We start from the raw sequence: 22460 nt of genomic DNA, 5'->3' as shown, positions 1-22460 counted from the left end.
CGAAATGTTTCAAGATACGTGAGTTGGAAATGATAAATCACTGCATTTGCGACTTGGGTCAATTGTGATGTACAAACCAATTACACACTTGAAATCCCGTACATTTCACAAGTGAAACTTGCAATTCACATGCACCAATCCATCCCACAGATCAAGCTCATGCAAGCTGCATGTACTGATTCGATAGCCAATTAATATTCACATGCTCCCGGGAACATGTGTCTAAGGTCTCTTAACTCGCTGTTCATGGTCGCTGTATGGTCCAACGCAAAAATCATTGTACAATGCATATGAAAACAATATGAACCCCTTTGTCACTTGATAAAGAAACTTGATAATACGTGCACACATCCGACCTAACAGAATACTTTCGATGTGAGCTAAAGGTAATCATCCGTCACGTATTTATGTGAACAGAGTAAACATTTCCCTATCGCACCCTAGTTCATGAATATGTAAGCTGCCTCCGCCCATCCGTCCACAGATACTATGCCGTTAATCTGCATGCACTAATTCCCCCCTCGGCACCAATACGACAATAAAGAAGATCTATTGAGTCTGCATGCGCCTGTGATAGTTTTCATGTAAGCTATGAAAAGACATATTCCACTGAAGGTAATAGACATGCAACCATTCGTCCATTGGACCACAGGAGGAAAAGATGAGATCTGAAATTTGCTTTCAACTCTTTTATCACAACAACCTATCAGATTGCCTAGATGTAGCGTTTAAATCATATATACACCAAAGTAGTGCCAGTCTCTGTCATGCCTCAGTGGTTTTATCTTTGATACTTTAACAACCAACTGATCCCCAGCATTGAGTTGCAGAAGTCCATCGATGTCACTGGAGTATTCCAGGCTAGCGCCGTCAATGATGTCGTTTTTATTCTCAGACACTGCGTCAGCAAGTGCAGTTTTATTCGTATGTTTTAGTGCATTGTATCTCATTATTGAATGGTGGAAATCAGTTTCGTTATCTCCCCGACGATTCCTTTCTGTGTAGAACTTGACATGGCTGTATACAGCATACACACCCGTGGCGGGGATTATGATGCTGCCATTTTCATACCGCATCCCGTTATACAAGAGTCGTCTCCCTGGTCCAACAAACGGCACCCATGTTCTTATTGGTGTGTCATTTCTTGTCGTTCCTGAAATTAAAAGTTATTCATAGGGACATATTCATATTGGTGGAATCATTGCTTGTTAGTTATTAATTACAGCGAGATAAACAAAACGTGGACACACACATCTGAAGGGGCACGCAACGTCTCAAGATCGTGTAAGGAAAATACATCACCTAATACTTTACATCAATACAGTAAATAATATACTTGTACATTTGACTGAACAAAAGTTAGTTAGATATCTTACCATTGAGTCCACGGAACTCAAGTCCAGGGAAATGTGCTACAGGTTTCAGTAGGTTCAGGAATGCTGCTGATGAGCTCGGTTGCCTTGCACCTGTATCAGTTTTAAACATGGTCTAAAAACACACGCACTTGACATCGCAAACTCATGATCAAAACAAATCTATCAAAGACATTTCTACATACATTAAACTACGGTTATAACGAACTCAAGGGGACTCAGTTCGTTATAACCGTAGTTCGTAATAAGCATATATACAGCATAACTACAGCAAATGGTCGGGACCAAAAAAGTAAGTTCGTTATATCCGTCAGTTCGTTATACGGGTGTTCGTTATAACCGTAGTTGACTGTATTGGAACAGGTTATTTTGTTCATCTGTAACTGCTTACGATATTACCAAAACCTTTTACATGTTTAGTTCCAATACAAACTTGACAGGTACAGCTGGATGGTTGTTTTTGATGTGGCAAGAATTGTTACTATTTGATCAGATTCTTTCTCACCTTTCTGTTCATGATCACCATCATCATCATGACCGTTCGTTATTTTTAGTCCTTCATAAATCTGAAAAATGATTAGTAAACATACATATATTAGTTTATAAATGGAATAATCCACGGTGTGCTGACAATGTGCAACAATAGTATGAACACTTACAAAATAAGACGCTTACGGTATAACAAAACATTCAAGGTTTTTGTACTCTAAAATTTATAAATCAAACTCAATGTTTCAGCTTACCTTGCTGATTTCTTGCTTCAAGTTTTCTGTGTTACTTATCTGCGTGTCGTGCTTTCTGGATACAACAAGGCAAATAACCGTAATGCCTACTGCAATGTTCAAAAGAAGAAGTGACGCACACACAACCAGGTCAATCTTTGCCATGAATGACTCTCAGTCTTTTCGATGCTGCCCAAATCTGGAACGCAAAATGGCGTATTATTATGTTAAAAGTCAGGAACATACGTTGGCCAGCGGTCTAAGGCGCTGGAGTTGCATGATACGTTCTACAACCCGAATGTCATATGATATTATAGATCATTAAAATTAACTACATGGGACATTTGTTTAAGGTGCCGTTATTCGCTGTGCAGGGTTAATGTATGGATGTTGGTTCAAGTTCCACATTTGTTTCTTAGTTTGTCATGATTACGTGTTAATACAATGTAAATCATCACATCTGTCTCTTCTCTCACACTAATCTGACACGCCTCCCTCATCCACATGCGTCCCTTCAAATCATTGTAATAACATAGTTACCCTCCTACCCTCTTCCAGATAAAATTAATCGTCAATATGGACATATATAATATACATGTAACTTTCATGTATTCACCCAGCTCTTGCAGACATATACGTATAATGTAACATGTCCATCTTCTGCTAGATATTGAATATATAAGTTACATTTACCAATCATCACATTATATATAAGATACAGGTAATCTACTTAGGGACCGACTATTGATATCCTGTAGAGGCCTGGGATTATGTATGGAGATTACCTTTTTCAATTACAGCTGTAAAACCACATATATTCTTTCTTGTTACATTATAACTATGAGCCTTAATATATTCCTCATTAACATCTTGCAATAATCCTTTTTGTGAAGTAAACATGCCACCATCCACCAGCATTCGTTCCCGGTTGATTGGAGTGAACAATTTTTTCATCGCAAAATGACTCCATATCAATGAATATGTCAGCTACTTGCACCCATCCGTTCCCAGATAAAATAAAAGCCATCTGCATTCATCCATTCCCCATAAGCACCAATCCAACAAACAAAAAATATACATTGCGTATATATGTACCTCTGATAATTTGAAGGTAATCTGTGGGTAACGACATCCGTCTGTTGGTAATATGCTTGTAATAGACATACCATACAACTATTAACTACACAAGTAAGCTACATGTACAAGCACCAGTCCGCTCTATCTGTCCCGAGATAACACATGTAATGTGCTTGTAATAGACATACCATATAACTACATACTACACAAGTAAGCTACATGTACAAGCACCAGTCCGCTCTATCTGTCCCGAGATAACACATGTAATGTGCTTGTAATAGACATACCGTACAACTACATACTACACAAGTAAGCTACATGTACAAGCACCAGTCCGCTCCATCTGTCCCGAGATAACACATGTAATATGCTTGTAATAGACATACCATACAACTACATACTACACAAGTAAGCTACATGTACAAGCACCAATCCGCTCCATCTGTCCCGAGATAACACATGTAATATGCTTGTAATAGACATACAATACAACTATATACTACACAAGTAAGCTACATGTACAAGCACCAGTCCGCTCCATCTGTCCCGAGATAACACATGTAATATGCTTGTAATAGACATACCATACAACTATATACTACACAAGTAAGCTACATGTACAAGCACCAGTCCGCTCCATCTGTCCCGAGATAACACATGTAATGTGCTTGTAATAGACATACCATACAACTACATACTACACAAGTAAGCTACATGTACAAGCACCAGTCCGCTCCATCTGTCACGAGATAACACATGTAATATGCTTGTAATAGACATACCATACAACTATATACTACACAAGTAAGCTACATGTACAAGCACCAGTCCGCTCCATCTGTCCCGAGATAACACATGTAATATGCTTGTAATAGACATACCATACAACTATATACTACACAAGTAAGCTACATGTACAAGCACCAGTCCGCTCCATCTGTCACGAGATAACACATGTAATATGCTTGTAATAGACATACCATACAACTATATACTACACAAGTAAGCTACATGTACAAGCACCAATCCGCTCCATCTGTCCCGTGATAACACATGTAATGTGCTTGTAATAGACATACCATACAACTATATACTACACAAGTAAGCTACATATACAAGCACCAGTCCGCTCCATCTGTCCCGAGATAACACATGTAATATGCTTGTAATAGACATACCATACAACTACATACTACACAAGTAAGCTACATGTACAAGCACCAATCCGCTCCATCTGTCCCGAGATAACACATGTAATATGCTTGTAATAGACATACCATACAACTACATACTACACAAGTAAGCTACATGTACAAGCACCAATCCGCTCCATCTGTCCCGAGATAACACATGTAATGTGCGAGTACAACCTCATCCTCGTAGAAGTCTTCATGTAAAACGGTATTTACGTATAATGGTATGATAACTCATCGCAATATGTAATACACAATGCATGTCCAAGTATCCCAGAGTATAACTCAAGATAATTATAGATGACGAAATGTAGATATAGCCCACCTTAATCAAACTTCGATCAAGACTATTTTCTTCTACATATGATGGATTTTCTAAGTACATATTTAAAAAAAAGTATCATCTTGACTATCGGTTACAATGAGCATCATCAAGGAATTGGCATTCCAACAACACAGTAAATAGACCATCATACCATTATGATGAAATTAATTTAAATAGAAAACTAAATATGTATGACATAATCTTGAACTGCTAATTGGAGAGCATAACGTAATATATATGCAACGATGAAATGCATACCAATTTCAGCTTGACAACTATTTGGTTGACAGTCAGAGTAACTATTAAATTACCCTGTAAAGTCAAATAAATAAAACAATAATGAATATGGAATTAGTACTCACCAGTCCTGTTACTGGATTCACATCATTTACAGAAGTGACAATGCAAAAGGATTTTATATATATGGATCTATTCTCGATCTTCACGGTGTAAATGCCCGATGCCTATAAATAGTAGTGTTTGCTCAGTTGGTTTTTCCATCCGGAATGTCTATAAATAGATTGCCTTTCACAACACTCAAGCAGAGAATGCAGTGTGCTGTAATCTAACGCCATTCAAAGCGCATGTTACCCTGCAAACATCATGCGCCATGTTTACTCCAATTACTGGAGATTAACTGCAGTATTCGGTGCAAATACACGCTGGGGGTATATCTTGAACACTGAGGAAAATTATCGAATCTTACTGATTGGTGTAATGCGTTAAGTAGCAGTGCGCAGGTAAAATCAAGTTCAGCAATGTGAATCATAAAACATACGTTTCATTATATGAAGATAACGCTTTGCAAAAATACGCAAATATGGAAACAAGTACAGTATGTAGTGAGGGAATGTGTTTTGTATGCCTCTTCCAGCAATCGTTCACCAACATCACGTCGAGGAACACCAGCAATGCACACACACATACACACATTTTACCCATGTTGGGAATCGAACCTGTGTTTTGGGCATGACTGGCGAACGATTTATCATCAGGCTACAAGTACACAACCGCTCCGAGCGCATGGAAGTTATTTACACAAAATCCTTTTACACATAACGTAATGGCAAGCATAAGCGTGTAAAGAAGCGCATAAAGTGCAGGTTTAACAGATACTTGATTTTCTTACTTTATCCTGTAAAATGTTCCTCCCGGACAATAACAGGAACATATATACAATATATTATATGAGTGTTCGTGTCATACTATGTTTACGACACGACTGTCTAAATTCCGTCATTTGATAAATTGTTGTCCCGCTGCTGTTGTGACTTGCTGTCCTCAAACTCGTCTCTATATGTAGACATTTTCTTCGGTAATAAATAATACAGCATTATATTTTGGTATTTTCCGAGCGAAAGCGAGAGAAATACCGGAATTTCGGCACGACTCATATAATATCATTAATTTTATATATAGTTAATATATAAAAATATGCTATACGTTAGAGTCTTCCCCAAAGTGTTACTCGCATGAACAAGTACGTACATGATATGACTCGGTATTCCTTTGTTTACTTATCCGCTACGCAATCAAAAGCAGACCCTGCTTAACCACCAAACAGTCACATTGTCATGTAATCCTACCCGGTACCCGATCACTGCTGGTGAACAAGTTCAATTGCCAAAGATATCATTGTATGAACTTTAGTATAATATATAAATATTGCATTCATGATCAGCTAATTAACTATTGATTAACTTTTCCAGCACATTTGTATAGACGCTTCAAAGTTAGCGTAGTAAGCATCAATTACTATTGACGACCGATCACAACATTTATATTTCATGATCCCCTACTTTTTGTGGGATCAGCATATTGTAGTCAGCATACGAAGAAGCATGGCGGCGGCTCATTCAACATGATAATCACGCAGCTCGAGCAGTCAGGTGGTTAATAACCAAACCCGAAACGATTACAAAGGAAGTTTTACTGCCGAAACGTAAGTAACAGCATCAACCATGGCAAACAAGTTACTTATATCTTCCATTTCATTTCGATATCATGGGATGTTTCTTGTGCGTTCTCAGTATCTACCCACCCGATGTCCACTGAAGCAAACAAATACATATACTTATTAGATAAGGCGATTTCCTACACTGTGTGTGGGATGTACAGACATTTGGAACGCGCTATATGTCCCAACTCCCAGCGCTGTAAATTGGAATATACAGTAAACATACGCAGTGTTATCTAAGCCACAACGGCTATGATATACAAGCCCAAACATAAACCAAGAAAACGGTTAGCAGCGAAGTGGTTAGTAATACGCTAGACGGGTCCATTTATTTCTAGCACAGTGCATGATCGTACTTTATAAACTCACAACAGCACTGCACATTATAAAATTGAAGGGAAACTATATGTTTATTTGTATATCGATTTCCTTGGAGATTTTTTTATGGTTAACACATATTTACGAGCATTAATTATTTATAAATGAATTCCTTAAAAGGAGTAAACACTCCATATTACTCCATTTATTGTTTTAGTAACCGTCAATATGTTGAGAATTACCAAACATTTGCGGTGGTTTAATATTTGTTTTTTCTATGGCCGTATCTAACTTCAAAGTAAACTATTCAAGAAATACCACAAACACATACGTTGTTAAAAATGGCCGTCCTTACAACATCGAAGGTAATAATACCATTCACATTCTGTATTGCCACAAACTGCCCGCATTGGAATCTTAGCGAGTGCGGCGTTAAACAACAAACGAACAAACAATCAAATCATATCGATTCTAAAAAGCAACGGGAAATCCCCTTCTAAATTAAGCCCATCTTGGTTTTTCCATTTGTAATATTTATAAAGCCAACGCATCCTTTATAAATAGATTCCGCTGGTTAGTTCACAATGACAATTACAAATTAACACTATGCATGGAGCTAAAAACATCCAGAGCAATCTCCTCTCACCCCGCGATGTGATAAATAACTATTAAACAATAGACATATGTCAATAAGACCAACAACCAGTAATACATTTTACAATCGTGTATATCACATTTCCAACTATTTTATACATAGTATCACCCAAACTAAGTAACAACAATAGTAAGTTCTCTTTTGCTAAAAATTTCACAAACCTATTAATGTGCCAAATATAAGCACACCTTCAATTGTCATTGATAATCAATAAATTTGTATATCCATAATATATATTTTTATCCAATATATATCATTTTAACGCAATTGGCGTTTCCTGCTTATTTACGTATCATTGTATGTGGAGAGTGAAGATCCTGAAACAACGCACACCCCACACAAGTTTGTTGGGATGTTAACTCAACGCAAGGTGTGGCACAGTTGTAGTTCTGTTCGTTTGTCACAATTACAGTATGTGCAACGCAAAGGTCCGCGTTTTTGGTTAAGAATAGAGATGATGTCACACATCAATAATGACCTAAACAGGAGCGTCTGACTCATGTTTACAATAACTAGGAGCAAGGTCAGTTCTATAAATATAATATAAAACAGCTATGTCCAGCTATATTCCGAAGGAAACTCTATTTTCAGCTTACCTGATCATTTTAACGAGTTTCTCCCACCGTAGTCCTTGTACGCTTGCGACTGCCGACCATTGTATGGCATGTCGATCGACTCAGCGTCGGTTGTGTTGAAAGCTTGGTTGCAACGTTGCGTGACTGTTTCTCCTAGCTCAAACATCCAGCGTGTGCATGCATGAGCAATTGTGTTCTTGTGTTTACTACAAGCTGAATATCGACAATTATTGGATAAAAGTGGATCCATAGCTGGGTTCATTTTCTTTCTCACATAATGTATCGAAATATTGCTCATTTTGCTTCGAAGATGCATGACGTTTGTATATGTACACTTTCAACCCACCCTTCACACTATCGATGTTTTGACTATAAATAGCATACATTGTACATGGACTTCTTCAGTAGTCGTTGTGTGAGTCTCCCAGCACGACCTTTAACAACCGGCTATCTCGAGTGTGTTAATACATGATCAATATTTTGTGAAAAGAACTACCAGGAAATAACTACAGTGATTGAAACACGTGCACGGTACGGTAGACTAATGCTGATTCTTAACGATTGGAGAGAAGTATCAGTTAAATATAATTCGTATAATGTAATTTGCTGTTTACTATTGTAAACGTTATTCAGGAGCTTATGTTTTAGGTCATAACTGTGGTCCGACCTTATCTCTTTTCTTAACCAAGGACGCGACCTGTCGTGTTACACAACGACAAGTCACAAACTAATCAACAACTGTGTGTCATCTTGCATTGAGTTGTTTCAGGTTGTTTCAGGAACATCTGTGCTTCGTATCTATCTTCTCCTTTTAAGCAATGACAAATGACAAAAGTCCGACAACTTCCTTCAAATTGTATCTATGGGATAACAATAGATTTATGATGATTGCTTTACCATTCCCGTTCAAAAATATTCTTAGACCTTATCGATTTATAAAAGTGAGAGTTAAATATAAAAAATAAATAATTGTGTTTATTAATGTATTTATCGTATTTTAACAAAAAAGAGAAGTGATGTGTACAGTAGTTTTGTAACTGAACTTAACCGTTGTTAAAATAGTTGCATATTTGATGGAATCGATTGTAAAGTATCATACTGGTTGTTGAGATTTTTGTTGTGTTGTTTAGATGTATCATGCCGCATCTCGGGTGTATCTTTGACGAGATGGCTCTGGTTGTGTTTAGGGCCACCCACTCATTCCGATACGTGTTACATTGCAATGTAACGGGTATAATTCATTAGTGGAACCACGGCAATATAATAACCTGACAAACAGAATGCCTGGAATTACCATCACACAAATAATGAAGATGGCACTAGAAATAGATGCCGATTTATGGGCCTTGCGCGCAGAAATCTGAAAACGTTCATTTCAACAACACTGAAAAGTAGTACTACCCAACCCAACACACGAATCGGACTGTCACATTATGAAGTTAAAAACGATAGTTGTCCGCCTAAACGCCACCACTGACTCTGCAATCAGTATCTAGACTTGATATGAAAACAGAACTATGTCGACAGCTCCTTGTGTTGATGTCAGACGTTTCGCAACATCATTAAACTGTTATGGGAATGCATAACAGATGCTGTCATCCGTATATATCACCTGATTGTTGAACATTCCATCCAATCTATTTGACAGAATAGTCAAAGAGACCTGATTTGGCAATATTCAGGCGGTCGAAATCCATTGCGCTATATGCGCTATATATATCATTTTCGGCGCATACTACATTTAGTTTGATAGATTTGTTATTGCAAAACAATTAAATTCTTGATTCCCATAATTAACTTATACAAATAAATATTAGCAAATATGCAGTGAAGTCGACAAAGGGTAGGAAGTGGCCTCTACATAACGTATTAATAGTTTACAATTCGTCTTATCTTTTGAAAGTCTAAATATCTGACATATATAAATCCTTTTGCAATCAAATATGAACATCGGGAACATGAGGGCACGTTTCGCGTCTATGACGCAGACAGAGAACATATGATGACGATGACTTATAAGCTTTATTTTATAATCTGCTTCATACAGCATTTGTACATAATATATTTTATGTTCTGTGTCTTTATAGAAAAAGCCCGCTTTGACAAAAGGAACACCATGCAACCGACGAAAGCAGTCGTCGCTGCTGTGCTCGTCCTTAACATAGCTGTTGGAATCGCAGTGATTTGTGTTGTGGCAACTGCTGCAACACTCTGGAACACTGCCGAGGAGTTGAAGAAGCAGATCGACGAAGTACGAATATGAAATGAAATTAACTTTTTGACCATCCAAATCAACTTGTTTTCTATTGTCAGTAGAAAATATATAGTACAGGTTGCAGTGAAAAATGTACGAACTTACATCAATCAAGTGGATAAATATGGACAGAAAAAAATATGCAATAGTCTGTAGATCTCTTTGTTGGTCATATATCATCATCGAGTTTTTGGAACATCTCTGGGACTACACATGTTTGTAACTAATTAAGCATGTCATTTACTATTCTAACAATAAAATAGAACATAAACTATATTACTGGTCATTGCAGATTTATGATGATCATCAACAGACTCTGCACCATCCCCGTGGTAAGTAGGTTTTCTTGTGTTGTAGAATTACACGTTTCGCTCGGTTTCCATTGAATGTTCTTAAATCACCGATTACACCACTGTCACATAATGTTTATACTAGTATCACGTGACCATGCTTTTATCTTGTTTGTAAACAGACGCGTATATCCTGAAATGCGAAGAGACTGGTCTTTTGCAAGCATTTCGATGCACTTTACATATTAAGTCTTTGATAGTGATACACACGAAGACAAATTATGGATGTTAACTTCTGTATTATGAAGAACACAACTCGTCGGAGTAAAAACATACTCCTTCATTAGGTGAAAAATGCTATGAGGCAGAGAGCATATATATATATATATATATATATATATATAACCGTGGCAACATAATAAAGAAGTTAACCCTCTTTACATATTGTTTTGCATAATTATATAGATATGCTTCTACAACTTCGACAGCCAGGTTCATAACAATTTATCTTTATGCATCAAAACGGTCGTACAGCTATTTCTCCGTTGGGCTTCCATGACAGCACGTGGAGTCCTTCAGCAAATGTAAACTATGCAAATGGAAATGTTTTTTCACGTTAAGGAATATTTACTTAGTGAAAGATAACCATTCGATCACATATGTTTAGCAACATGTTCAGAATTGTCAAAAATGAAAAAGTACGCTGTATTTTGAATGGACTGCGTAAGATGTGATAAATCATAACATGGCGCTGGCCTGTGACAGAGGTACTATGCTGACCGCATAGATATCTGTGTAGAGTAGGGTAGGGGAGTGCTTCTGATATATGAAGTCCGAAAACAATTATTTCTTCCTTTGTCATAAGAATGTATACATATTACCACCATGCGAAGCATTGCATAAATGGTGATCTGCTGTCATGAATTTAAATTAATACAGGTGAACAACAGACCACGTCACTAGAATATCGGAATACTCTGAAACCCATCGCATTTCTGACAGGACTTAACTTCGGCGAAAACGACGAAGGTATGATCTTCTCATCTTATCAGCATATATTTCAAATACCTCCAGCTTCGTTTTGTTGCAGGGCAGTTGTATGTTAACAGTACTAGTGTTACCGGATATCAAATGTATCAATCAAACAATATTACCATTTTAATAAGATTTCATGATAGAGTCGAACCCTGTTATCTCTAACAGTGCGGAATAAGAATTTATCATTACTGGAAAAAAGTGTTAATTGGTGAATTGGATAACGAGCGCATCACGAGATATTTCGAGGGGCAGATATTCGATACTTCATGTCAGTCACATTGCTCTCGTCAGTCAACGTATATAAGAAAGTATTTTGTGGTGCAGAGAGCTGGACTTGTAGTAACTTATATTGTAGTAACCCCGCCCCTTAAACGAGGTATTGGAGGCCCCACCCCTTGATACACACTGATCAGCGATTTGTTCGAAATAAAGTGAAAGTGATAACAAAACAAATATTCGTTTTCCTGAGAAAGCCAACATACCCATGAATGCAATCGTATCGCACATATATTTCTATGTTTTTGTCACTCCTCTACTTCTGTTTTACAGATACACCTACAAACACTGCAGTACGGAATTGGATAGATTTCGTTGGATCAGTGCAATACTTGCACAAGAACATGGAGTATGAAAACGGAAGTGTTTCAATCCCAACCGCTGGAGTGTATGTCGTCTATTCCCATGTAAAATTTTACACAGAAAAAAATCATCGCGTTGATCCCGAGCTCGATTTCCATCACAGCATAACACGATACAATGCTGTGTCGCAACAGACAGAGACTGTATCGGGGAACATCGTGTGTGAGAACAAGAACAATGTCATTGACGGAGCAAGTCTGGAATACTCCAGTGACATCCACAGTTTGGTGCAGCTGAATGCTGGAGACCAGGTGATAGTAAATGTGTCGCATTTGGAACTGTTAAAGCCTGACAAGGATTGGCATTATTTTGGAGTCTATATGATTTAAATTTTCTTTTCAAGGCAATCCAGTGGTTGTCAACGTTTTAAAATAAATTCAAATGGTGTATATTCCGTAGTGCATTTAGATGTGTCAAGGTTTGAAATGAAATTCAAATTACGTATGATGCCTAATGCTTTAAGATGCGTACATGAATAAATATGGAACCAATGTATATTTTCACAGACATGAATATATATACTGACACACTTGAAAATGCCAATTCGATTTTTTTGTTATGTTTGCAAACTGGGGTCACAAACCTGAAATGAAGTTGTTCTATACATTTAGATGTCCGATATTTAAACTTGAACATTTGGAACTGTTAAAGCCTGAAAAGGCTTGGCATTATTTTGGAGCATATATTATAATTTGAAAATAGATATACCATCGGATACAAGAGCGAATTCAGTATATATATATATATATATATATATATATATATATATATATATGGCCCAAGGGAAACAGGAATATCGTCTACAAAACGATGATAAATTTTAAACAACTCCTTCCCTATTTTACCGTTGCATAATATTATGTCACCACAGAAACGGATTGACTGTAATAAAGCCCTACACAAAACCCAGCATATCTGATATTTACTCATTTGTTTCAACACTGCCTCCTACCTGTATATATACTTGTCAACCATGTACGTCACTTGCTTGATAAAGATGTTAGAACCTGCACCGAAACGTCGCTCCTAATTGTAATAAAGAAGTTGTTCATCCATATATCTTATCCTTACTTAGTACTCCAACTTCTTAATGCCTCTCAAAGAAAATACAATAATCTTGATGATTAATTTATTCTAACGCTGTTACCATTTCTACTTCAACATTTGCTACAAGATGGTATTCATTTGAGCTGTGTCGGTATGTAACTCACTTTACCTGCCTTGACAGTACCACATAGAGGATATGACGGTAAAACTCGCATGACACATGGTACATAGGCAGGGAACAAGCAATGATCAGTCCTGGCGGTATGCTTGGACAACCGATGATTCGACCTGGCGGTATACTTGGACAACCGATGACCAGACCTGTCGGTATACTCGGACAGGCAATGACCAGACCTGGCTGTATACTCGGACAACCGATGACCAGACTTGGTGGTATACTCGGACAGGCGATTAAAAGATCTGAGGGTATACACTCGGACAGGCGATGATCAGACCTGGCGGTACACTCGGAGAAGCGATGATCAGACCTGACGGTATACTCGGACAGGCGATGATCATACCCATCGGTATACTCGGACAGGCGATTATAAGATCTGACGGTATACACGGACAGGCGATGATCAGACCTGGCGGTACACTCGGAGAAGCGATGATCAGACCTGACGGTATACTCGGACAGGCGATGATCATACCCATCGGTGTACTCGGGCAGGCGATTATAAGATCTGACGGTATACACGGACAGGCGATGATCATCGATCCCCGGCCGCGTCATACCTAGATTGGACGCACTCAGACTCTGAGTAAGTATTTCCCACCATACAGATTGGCTGCATGGTGCCTTACGTTCAGTACCAGTGTATTAGAGAGAAGTCCTCAAACACCTGACACCTCACTACCCACTGGGGGTTAACCAACAAGAGTCAATATGGTATAAATTCTACCGTCACAGTTTATTATAATGCTTACTCCAGCTTTTTCTCTCTAGACAAAAGTGAATAATGATCTCAAGCCACATAAAAAACGTCTAAATGTGACGTTCTTCGGACTTTATATATGTACATACGAGGGACAATGAGACGTCACGTTTGTTTAGGGCACACATGGCCTTTCATCACGTTACAAAGTGAAGCAAGTTTACAGGTAACGCCCTTTAACGGTGGGTAGAAAGGACCATAGTTGCCGAATACAATATGTACATTGTATATATCGCATGTTTACTGAGACGGTCGTGTAAGAAATATTCGTAAACAACTAAATACGTATACATCAGCAAGAATAAACACGCTTTTCATAAGCTTAATGGTAATTGTTGACGAAATACCCATGTATGGTAGAGTAGATACACACATCACTGAGTCTACCTCAAACGTACTATATTACATTAAATCCGGGATTCTTTTATTTTCTGTCAGTTGTAAATCAGGAACCATTGGAATTTGGAAATACTGTTTTAGTCATTTATTTTTTAAAAAACTAACAGATGTACATGTTAAAGTAGATTTGTAGGCAAATCATTACAATGAACATTAATAATAAAACAAACAAAATATGTTTCAATGAGTATCCTGTTGTTAGTGGTAATATTCGTTGTATGTAAATAAAGACGTATATAAACCAGTTTATGATTTCAACAGTAAAAACATTGTTGCTAAAACGAAATACATATAAATAACGTTCAATAAATACTCAATAACATCCGCAAATGTAAAACGTACAACATTATAATTGCAAAAATACTCAATATAATCAATTAAGGATTGAAGTTGTATTTGTTGACATAGCTACATACGAGTACGAAATCAGAGTGATATCAGTTTACAAACAGCAACATGAAACATTATATAACCAAATCAACAATGTGTCAACGCGCATGTTGACGGGGAATTAGCTCTTGGGGGAATAAAGAACAAAATCGACATCACTGTCCCGGAACGCTTTATGCACAACATGTAAACAATAAACAACAACTGCACAATGAGCGGAATACCTGCTCTGACAACACAAACACAGCGATGAGCGGACCTTCCAGCTCAGGCTTACAAGAGGTGAGCGGAGCTCCAGCTCACTTCAGGGCGTTTCAGCGGCACATCCTGCTCGAGGTCGTCCCTATGTCAGCACTCGGAATACCAAGCCTGACTAACACCCCAGTAACAGTGTAATGGTAGCACATATATAGTAATGAACAACAATGGACAGACAAAGAGACAATGACATTGCTTTGGACATTGGACATGTGGGCGTGCTTAACCAACACAGTTCATGGGATGATCAATTAGGGCAATAAATGCCATACTATAAAAAGCAGTAGGTAAAGGGAAGTGATATACACGAAAACTGGCCAAATTGGTGTCACATCTACGCAGACGGATCCTCTGATCCGGTCTCCAATCACACAGGCTTCGGAGTCCACATCGTGCAACCAACTAAAGAACGCACTCTTTTCGACTCCCAAACAATCAATCTATCTTTACAGCAGAGCTAATGAGCATGGCCTCAGCCCTCCATAACCAACAATCTAAAAAACACCAAAAAATCATAATTCTTACAGACTCCCTCAGTGGATTACAGACCCTCCAAAATAAAAACATCAAAAACCGTCCTAAACTTATAAATCAAATATCAAAAAGCACAAACGACTTAACTTAGGCAGGCAAACAAATAGTATTCATTTGGATCCCCGCCCACGTAGGAATATAGGCAACGAAAACGTCGATAAAGCTGCTAAACAATCCCTTAAAATCCCTGAAATAAGCTTAAACCTCTCAAAATCAGAAATCAAAAGTATCAACAAACGGAAAGTCATCAAAAAATGGCATAACCTATATCAAAACTCAAATAGCCAAATCCAAAAACTTCTAAATTTTTTTTAACCAAACCAAAAGAATCCTCAGTCAATCCCAAAAAATCGATAGCGTAATCACTAAACTCCAAACAGAACACACCAACCTACATAGCCACCTTATTTTTTTTTTTTTTAAAAACGCAACAGGAAACTGCCCACATTGCAAACACCTAGAAACCCCAGAACACGCACTCATACACTGCACCCACTACCAAACACGCCGAGCTACACTACAAACAACCCTCAATCTAAATAAGGCTCTTACTCTAGAAGCAATCCTAACCCCCAAAATAAAATAGAAACATGTAAAGCCTTAGGCGTGTACTTAATTAAAACAGATCTAATAAAGCGCATCTAAAACCCAACAACCTAACAAATCAAACCACATAAACCAACAACCACACCATAATCAGCTCCCTTAGTCGGCCCACCGTACCCTCTTGGCATTCATTCCAAATCTAAAAATTTCAAAATTTCTATATAAGCAACCACTAAACTCCCCTCCTGGGTTGACCAAATAACATACAGTAAACTACGGTTATAACGAACTCAAAGGGACCACTGATATTAGTTTGATATAACTGTAGTTTGGTGTCAGTATATATACAGCAAATGGCCGGTACAAAAAATATTTTCGTTATATCCGTCAGTTCGTTATAAGCGTGTTCGTTATAAACGTAGTTTACTGTATATACAAAATATCCTAATGATGCTCTTCTCTTTAGAACGATCGGTTTATCAATAGGGGGACTTTGTCAGTAATTATCTCTCATGTGTAGTGACTATAGGATTCCGAATCCCGTAATTGGATTCCAAACAAGGAGCTTCTTGGAAATATCGTCAATATTATAAAATAGATTATCCCCGCCAGTTTGCTGACAACGTAAGGATGGCATATGCATGCAGGTCTATGCATACTCTACTTGTAATGATTATGTACAAGAGCTGCACTTTTGAACCTAAAACATGAAGCAATATGAAGTGAACAAATGAAGTGAAGGCATTCGTGGACAATACATTTTATATCACAACAACCTATTAGATTGCCTAGATGTAGCGTTTAAATCATATATACACCAAAGTAATGCCAGTCTCTGTCATGCCTTAATGGGTTTATCCTTGATACTTTAACAACCAACTGATCCCCAGCATTGAGTTGCAGAAGTCCATGGATGTCACTGGAGTATTCCAGGCTAGCGCCGTCAATGATGTCGTTTTTATTCTCAGACACTGCGTCAGCAAGTGCAGTTGTACTCGTCTGTTCTAGTGCATTGTATCGCATTATGGAATGGTGGAAATCAGTTTCTGTATCTCCCCGACGATTCCTTTCTGTGTAGAACTTAACATGGCTGTATACAACATACACACCCGTGGCGGGGATTATGATGCTGCCATGCTCATACCGCATCCCGTTATACAAGAGTCGTCTCCCCGGACCAACAAACGGCACCCATGTTCTTATCGGTGTGTCATTGTCTTTCCTTCCTGAAAAAAAGTTGTTCATAGGGACATGCATTATTGATGGAATCATTGCTTGTTAGACATTAATTACAGCGAGATAAACAAAACGTGGACAAACACATCTGAAGGGGAACGCAACGTCTCAAGATCGTGTAAGGAAAACACATCCCCTAATACGTTACAACAATACAGGGAATGATATAAGTGTACATTTGACTCAATGAAAGTTAGTTTGATATCTTACCAATGTGTCCACGGAACTCAAGTCCAGGGAAATATGCTACAGGTTTCAGTAGGTTCAGGAATGCTACTGACGAGCTCGGTTGCCTTGCACCTGTATCAGTTTTAAACATAGCTTTATATCACACAAACTTTTCATCGTAGCATCATGATCAAAACGAATCATTCAACAACATTTCTACATTTTATTGTATATGGCTTAAACGGCTTATTTGTGTCAGCTTTCACTGCGTACGTTGTTATCATGACCTTTAACATGTTTATTTATAATGCAAACTTGAAAGTTGTTACAGCTGAATCTTTATTTGGGATGAAGCAGATTTTAAGACATTGTTTATTATTTCATCTACTCACCTTTCCGTTTATGATCATCATAATCATTATCGTTCATTAATTGCACTCGTTCTTCATATATCTGTAACATGATTAGACAAATACATTAGTTTACACAATGACAATCTGCAACACTAATATGAACAAAAGTAGACAATTACTTAATAGTGTTATCAAATCAAATCTAATATTACAGGTATTGTACTCTGGAATTTAAATGACAAGGTCAATGTCTGCTTACCTTGCTTATTTCTTGTTTCAAACTTCCTGTGTTACTCATCCCTGTATCGTGAATACTGGATAACACATGGCAAATAACTGCAATGCCTACTGCTATATTCAACACAAGAAGTGATGAACACACAGCTTTCACAATCCTTTTCATGATTGACTCTTTACGTCTGTTTTTTGTTGTTTTGCTGGACTATTCTGAAACACATAAGATCGAGCTATTATTTTAATACTCAGGAACACATTTTGGTCGCAGTCTAAAATGCTGCAGTTCTCTATGCAACCAGTTCAGGATAATTTTGGTGACAAGTACAAAATGTCAGGTGGCTGTGCATGTCAACCGCTATTAAGGTAATACATACACACACTTTCCTGCATGAAGATGCATATTCAAGTTTTTTTCAACTTGTTTACGGGGGCACGGGTGGCCCAGTCGCCCATACGCTGAGCAGAGTTGCGTCCCTTGGGCACGCCAGAAACCTATGATTGTGGGTTCGAATCCCGGTTCGCCCCGATTATGTTTCTAGGATTGTCAACACCATACCCGTGCTCGTGGGTTTCACCGAAGAGGTAACCGTCTGAGACCTGTATTACTTCGGGCTTTCCTCCCACATTAAGCTGACACGCCGCTATATAACTGGAATACTGTTAAAAGCGGCGTTAAACCCAACTGTTGACACAAGAAGAGGTAACCGTCTGAGACCTGTATCACTTCGGGCTTTCCTCCCACATTAAACTTACACGCCGCTATATAACTGGAATACTGTTAAAAGCGGCGTTAAACTCAACGTGTTGACACAAGTGAACATACATTCGAGATATCGGTACACTCGAGAATATGGGAGTGACTGTATATATTGCCGGATCTTATTAAATGCATAATCATCGCTGGCATGTCAGGTTTGAACAGGAAGAACTACTGTTAGTGATATTTGTGTATTAGGCGTTTGTAGATGATACTTCCAGTAAAACAATAATCTCAAGAAAGACAACTGTAAGGCGCTGTATTCCTCGAGAAATATGACGATGAACATGTGATAACCAACTTCCTGGTGAGAAGCGCATGTACTTGCAAATCGTGTTGAGGAAAACCCACTTGCCTGGACCTACAGAGGTCTTTGAGTGTCGTGAGAAAGTTAAATAAAAACTCACGATACAACATTGTTGATGATAATTTTATTCCAAGAGCGCAGTTATAACTAGATCAACAGCCGCTAAGAGAGGTAAAGTAATATTATGTCAATATTTGAGTTACTTATTTAAATCCTAACACCCCAACATCTGTGTTTGGACACAGACGCTCAGTTGTGAGTATCAGCATATACCAATATGACTGTATTACACATTTTTTCAAATATATATTGCCTTTTAAACAAAAAATACGAACAGGAGTATCACAGAATATGGTATCTTAGATTCAACTCTTCTACGTGGTTTAAGCTGAACTTTCTAAGTTTTCAGCCAACTGTGTTCTACTGAAACCACGCCACTAGTAGACTAGGATAAGAACCAGCTTATAAAATACTCACGACAACCGCTCTATATTCTATCTTGACAGCAACTGTAATCAGAGAGGTAAACAGTTAAGTTTGTTACAACGTTGAACAGCGCCGTGCAATAGCCAACCCACACTACTAAACTAATATCCAAAAGAAACGATACCACACATTTTTCTAAATATTTTATTATGAAGAGTTAATATAATTTCCATCTGCGTATCCTACGTTCCAAACCAAACGGATTCGGTCAATAAAACCGGGAACATTTGATCAATTGAGAAAAAAGCGTGCAATTTGCCCAAATGACGTTCCGTCCTGTAACACGAAATGCACGTGCATATCTTCTGTACAAAACTGCTGACCCGACACGTTGGGATCACAGCAACAAAAAGCACACAAAAGAAATGCCACGTTTGACAGCGATTGAGAGAGAGAGAGCCGTAGGAATGCTCCAACAGGGAACTACGCACCGCGACGTCGCCAGAAGGTTAGGATGCGCGCGCATAACCGTCACCAGGTTAATGCTGCGGTTGCGTCAAACAGGTCGGTCAGCAGACAGGCCGAGAACCGGGAGACCACGGGTGACCACGCCTATTGAAGACCGCCACATCCGGGTACTTCACCTTTGGAAGCGCTTCGTAACGGCGACGTTAACGGCACGGACGGCACTGGGACACGTGATCAGTCGACAAACCGTGTACAGGAGACTGCGGGCACATGGAATCCTAGCACGTCGCTCCTTCCGCGGAGCGTTCCTGACACCTCAACACCGACTCAACAGGCGGATATGGGCCAGGCGACTTCGACGGTGGCAACGGTAGAACTGGGCACGTGTCATGTTTTCTGACGAAAGCAGATTTTGGAATCTTTGTCTTTGTTAAGCCAAATATCTATAGTTATAAATAGCTTGCATGACAATTACCTAGGGGAGAGGTTAAAATATTGTCAACCTTCTAGCGATTCCTACGACAGCATGGTTTGTGTCCAAGAGAATGAAATTTAGTGCACACGGATGCACTTTATGAATGGAATATAAAGCATTATGAACTTTCTTAGTATTATTGCAGTTAAAATCACAGTGAGGCATTACATTTCCTTTTATTCATGCTATCATTCTATTAAGCACTGTTCATTGACAACAACTCGCCAACATCTGGAGTTGGCTGGTATTATCAGTTTTAGTATTATCAGTATTATCTGGAGGCCAGAGGGTCCTTGTTTATATGTATCAATAAGTCCTGTCAACTGCCGGAACGTCACTCCTCAATTGTTAAATTAAATATAACTGCTGGTCCTGCTCTGGACCTTTTGCTACCATCAAGATTGATGAATATGTGAATGAATTACACCTTAAAAACCCAAACTATGAATTCTTAATAGCACATTTAATACTAGATAAAAAATATCACATTGTCATGAAAGAAATTTCCGTATTTCTTAGCTTTCCTGACATGCGTCTGTCATTGTAGAACTTTTACTGGTCTTTCGTTTCGCTTAACCGTACGAGTAAAGTATTTGGGAGACAACCCTGTGTAGAGACACAAAACGTCAAACCCAGAGAATAATCAACAATGCAATGCAAGTCGTTCTTGTTGATTCATGCAACTTGTTCCGCGGTGTATATTCATATTCATGCCATGTCGAACGTTCCGTTGGAGCCACAAAGCGATCATAACTCTTCAATAGGCGCAATTCTATGTTAAAATATGGAAGGTCGCCTTGATTATCACCTCAACTAAGTAACAATAACATTATACTCTCGGTATACTTCATTTCCTCAAAATGCGACAAATGTTAAAAGCACACTATAAATTGTAACTAATATTGAATAATTTTATATATCCGTTAATGTCTGAGAATAAGGTTTAACTGTAAACTGACGGTAAACAATAACCCTAAATTAGTGTTATCCCAACGGTTAAAGGTAAACGATTGCATAAAGGTTAAAGATTAACACGAAGCACACATATTCCTTCAACAACCGACAACCAGGTTTGCTGGTATGTTAACTCAATACAAGCTGCCACACAGTTGTAGCTCACGCTATCAGCATTACAAATACTGTAACACAATGTTGGTTAAGGAAAGAGGTGATATCACATAAGCGTATGGTCCAAATCAGGAGCGTCTTAACAATTTCCACAATAGCTACACGTAGATTAGACAATATATCTGCTGCGTTTTGACCTGTTACGTCTATCCAATGCGAAGGAAATTGTATTTGTCTTACCTGATCATGTAAACGTGTTTCTGTCAGTGCATTAGCCTCAACATTCTCATAGAGAAAGGGAAAGTAGGAAAATACTGATCTCGGGGAAGTATGCTACATTTAGCTGTGACTGCACAAGCGGGTATTTCCCGATGTTTACAAATTATTATAACTAGTTAGTACAAGTTGCTGTGTTCAGTATCAACTATTATTATTTA

The 22460-nt window shown here is 38.2% G+C and overlaps 3 protein-coding genes across 5 annotated transcripts; 1 reads left to right on the top strand and 2 right to left on the bottom strand.

The window, feature by feature from the left end:
* Positions 1–621: 621 nt before the first annotated feature.
* LOC124125927 (tumor necrosis factor-like) lies at positions 622–8359 on the bottom strand. Of its 2 annotated transcripts, none has more exons than XM_046489326.2 (5): positions 8217–8359; positions 2117–2294; positions 1879–1939; positions 1377–1466; positions 622–1153 (listed from the first exon to the last, which is right to left on the bottom strand). In XM_046489326.2, exons 2-5 carry the CDS (start codon positions 2258–2260, stop codon positions 729–731), a joined length of 720 nt encoding a protein of 239 aa, XP_046345282.2. In that variant the 5' UTR covers positions 2261–2294; positions 8217–8359; the 3' UTR covers positions 622–728. The 2 variants fall into 2 exon arrangements, with proteins under 2 accessions (XP_046345282.2, XP_046345283.2); XM_046489327.2 differs by lacking the exon at positions 8217–8359 and adding an exon at positions 5053–5156.
* Positions 622–22363, bottom strand: LOC124125924 (tumor necrosis factor-like). Its single transcript, XM_048391422.1, has 7 exons — positions 22264–22363; positions 20064–20095; positions 18545–18732; positions 18325–18385; positions 17975–18064; positions 17317–17754; positions 622–715 (listed from the first exon to the last, which is right to left on the bottom strand). Exons 3-6 carry the CDS (start codon positions 18686–18688, stop codon positions 17330–17332), a joined length of 720 nt encoding a protein of 239 aa, XP_048247379.1. The 5' UTR covers positions 18689–18732; positions 20064–20095; positions 22264–22363; the 3' UTR covers positions 622–715; positions 17317–17329.
* Positions 6472–12953, top strand: LOC124122750. Of its 2 annotated transcripts, none has more exons than XM_048391424.1 (5): positions 6472–6632; positions 10284–10446; positions 10742–10781; positions 11679–11768; positions 12327–12953. In XM_048391424.1, exons 2-5 carry the CDS (start codon positions 10312–10314, stop codon positions 12743–12745), a joined length of 684 nt encoding a protein of 227 aa, XP_048247381.1. In that variant the 5' UTR covers positions 6472–6632; positions 10284–10311; the 3' UTR covers positions 12746–12953. The 2 variants fall into 2 exon arrangements, with proteins under 2 accessions (XP_048247381.1, XP_046341824.2); XM_046485868.2 differs by lacking the exon at positions 6472–6632 and adding an exon at positions 8516–8726 and having other exon boundaries at positions 10283–10446.
* Positions 22364–22460: the final 97 nt, after the last annotated feature.

Source organism: Haliotis rufescens, unplaced genomic scaffold (genome assembly GCF_023055435.1).
Source record: "Haliotis rufescens isolate VD_foot unplaced genomic scaffold, xgHalRufe1.0.p SCAF_9, whole genome shotgun sequence".
NCBI classification, from domain to species: Eukaryota; Metazoa; Mollusca; class Gastropoda; order Lepetellida; family Haliotidae; genus Haliotis; species Haliotis rufescens.
This window is presented reverse-complemented; position numbering and strand designations above follow the sequence as displayed.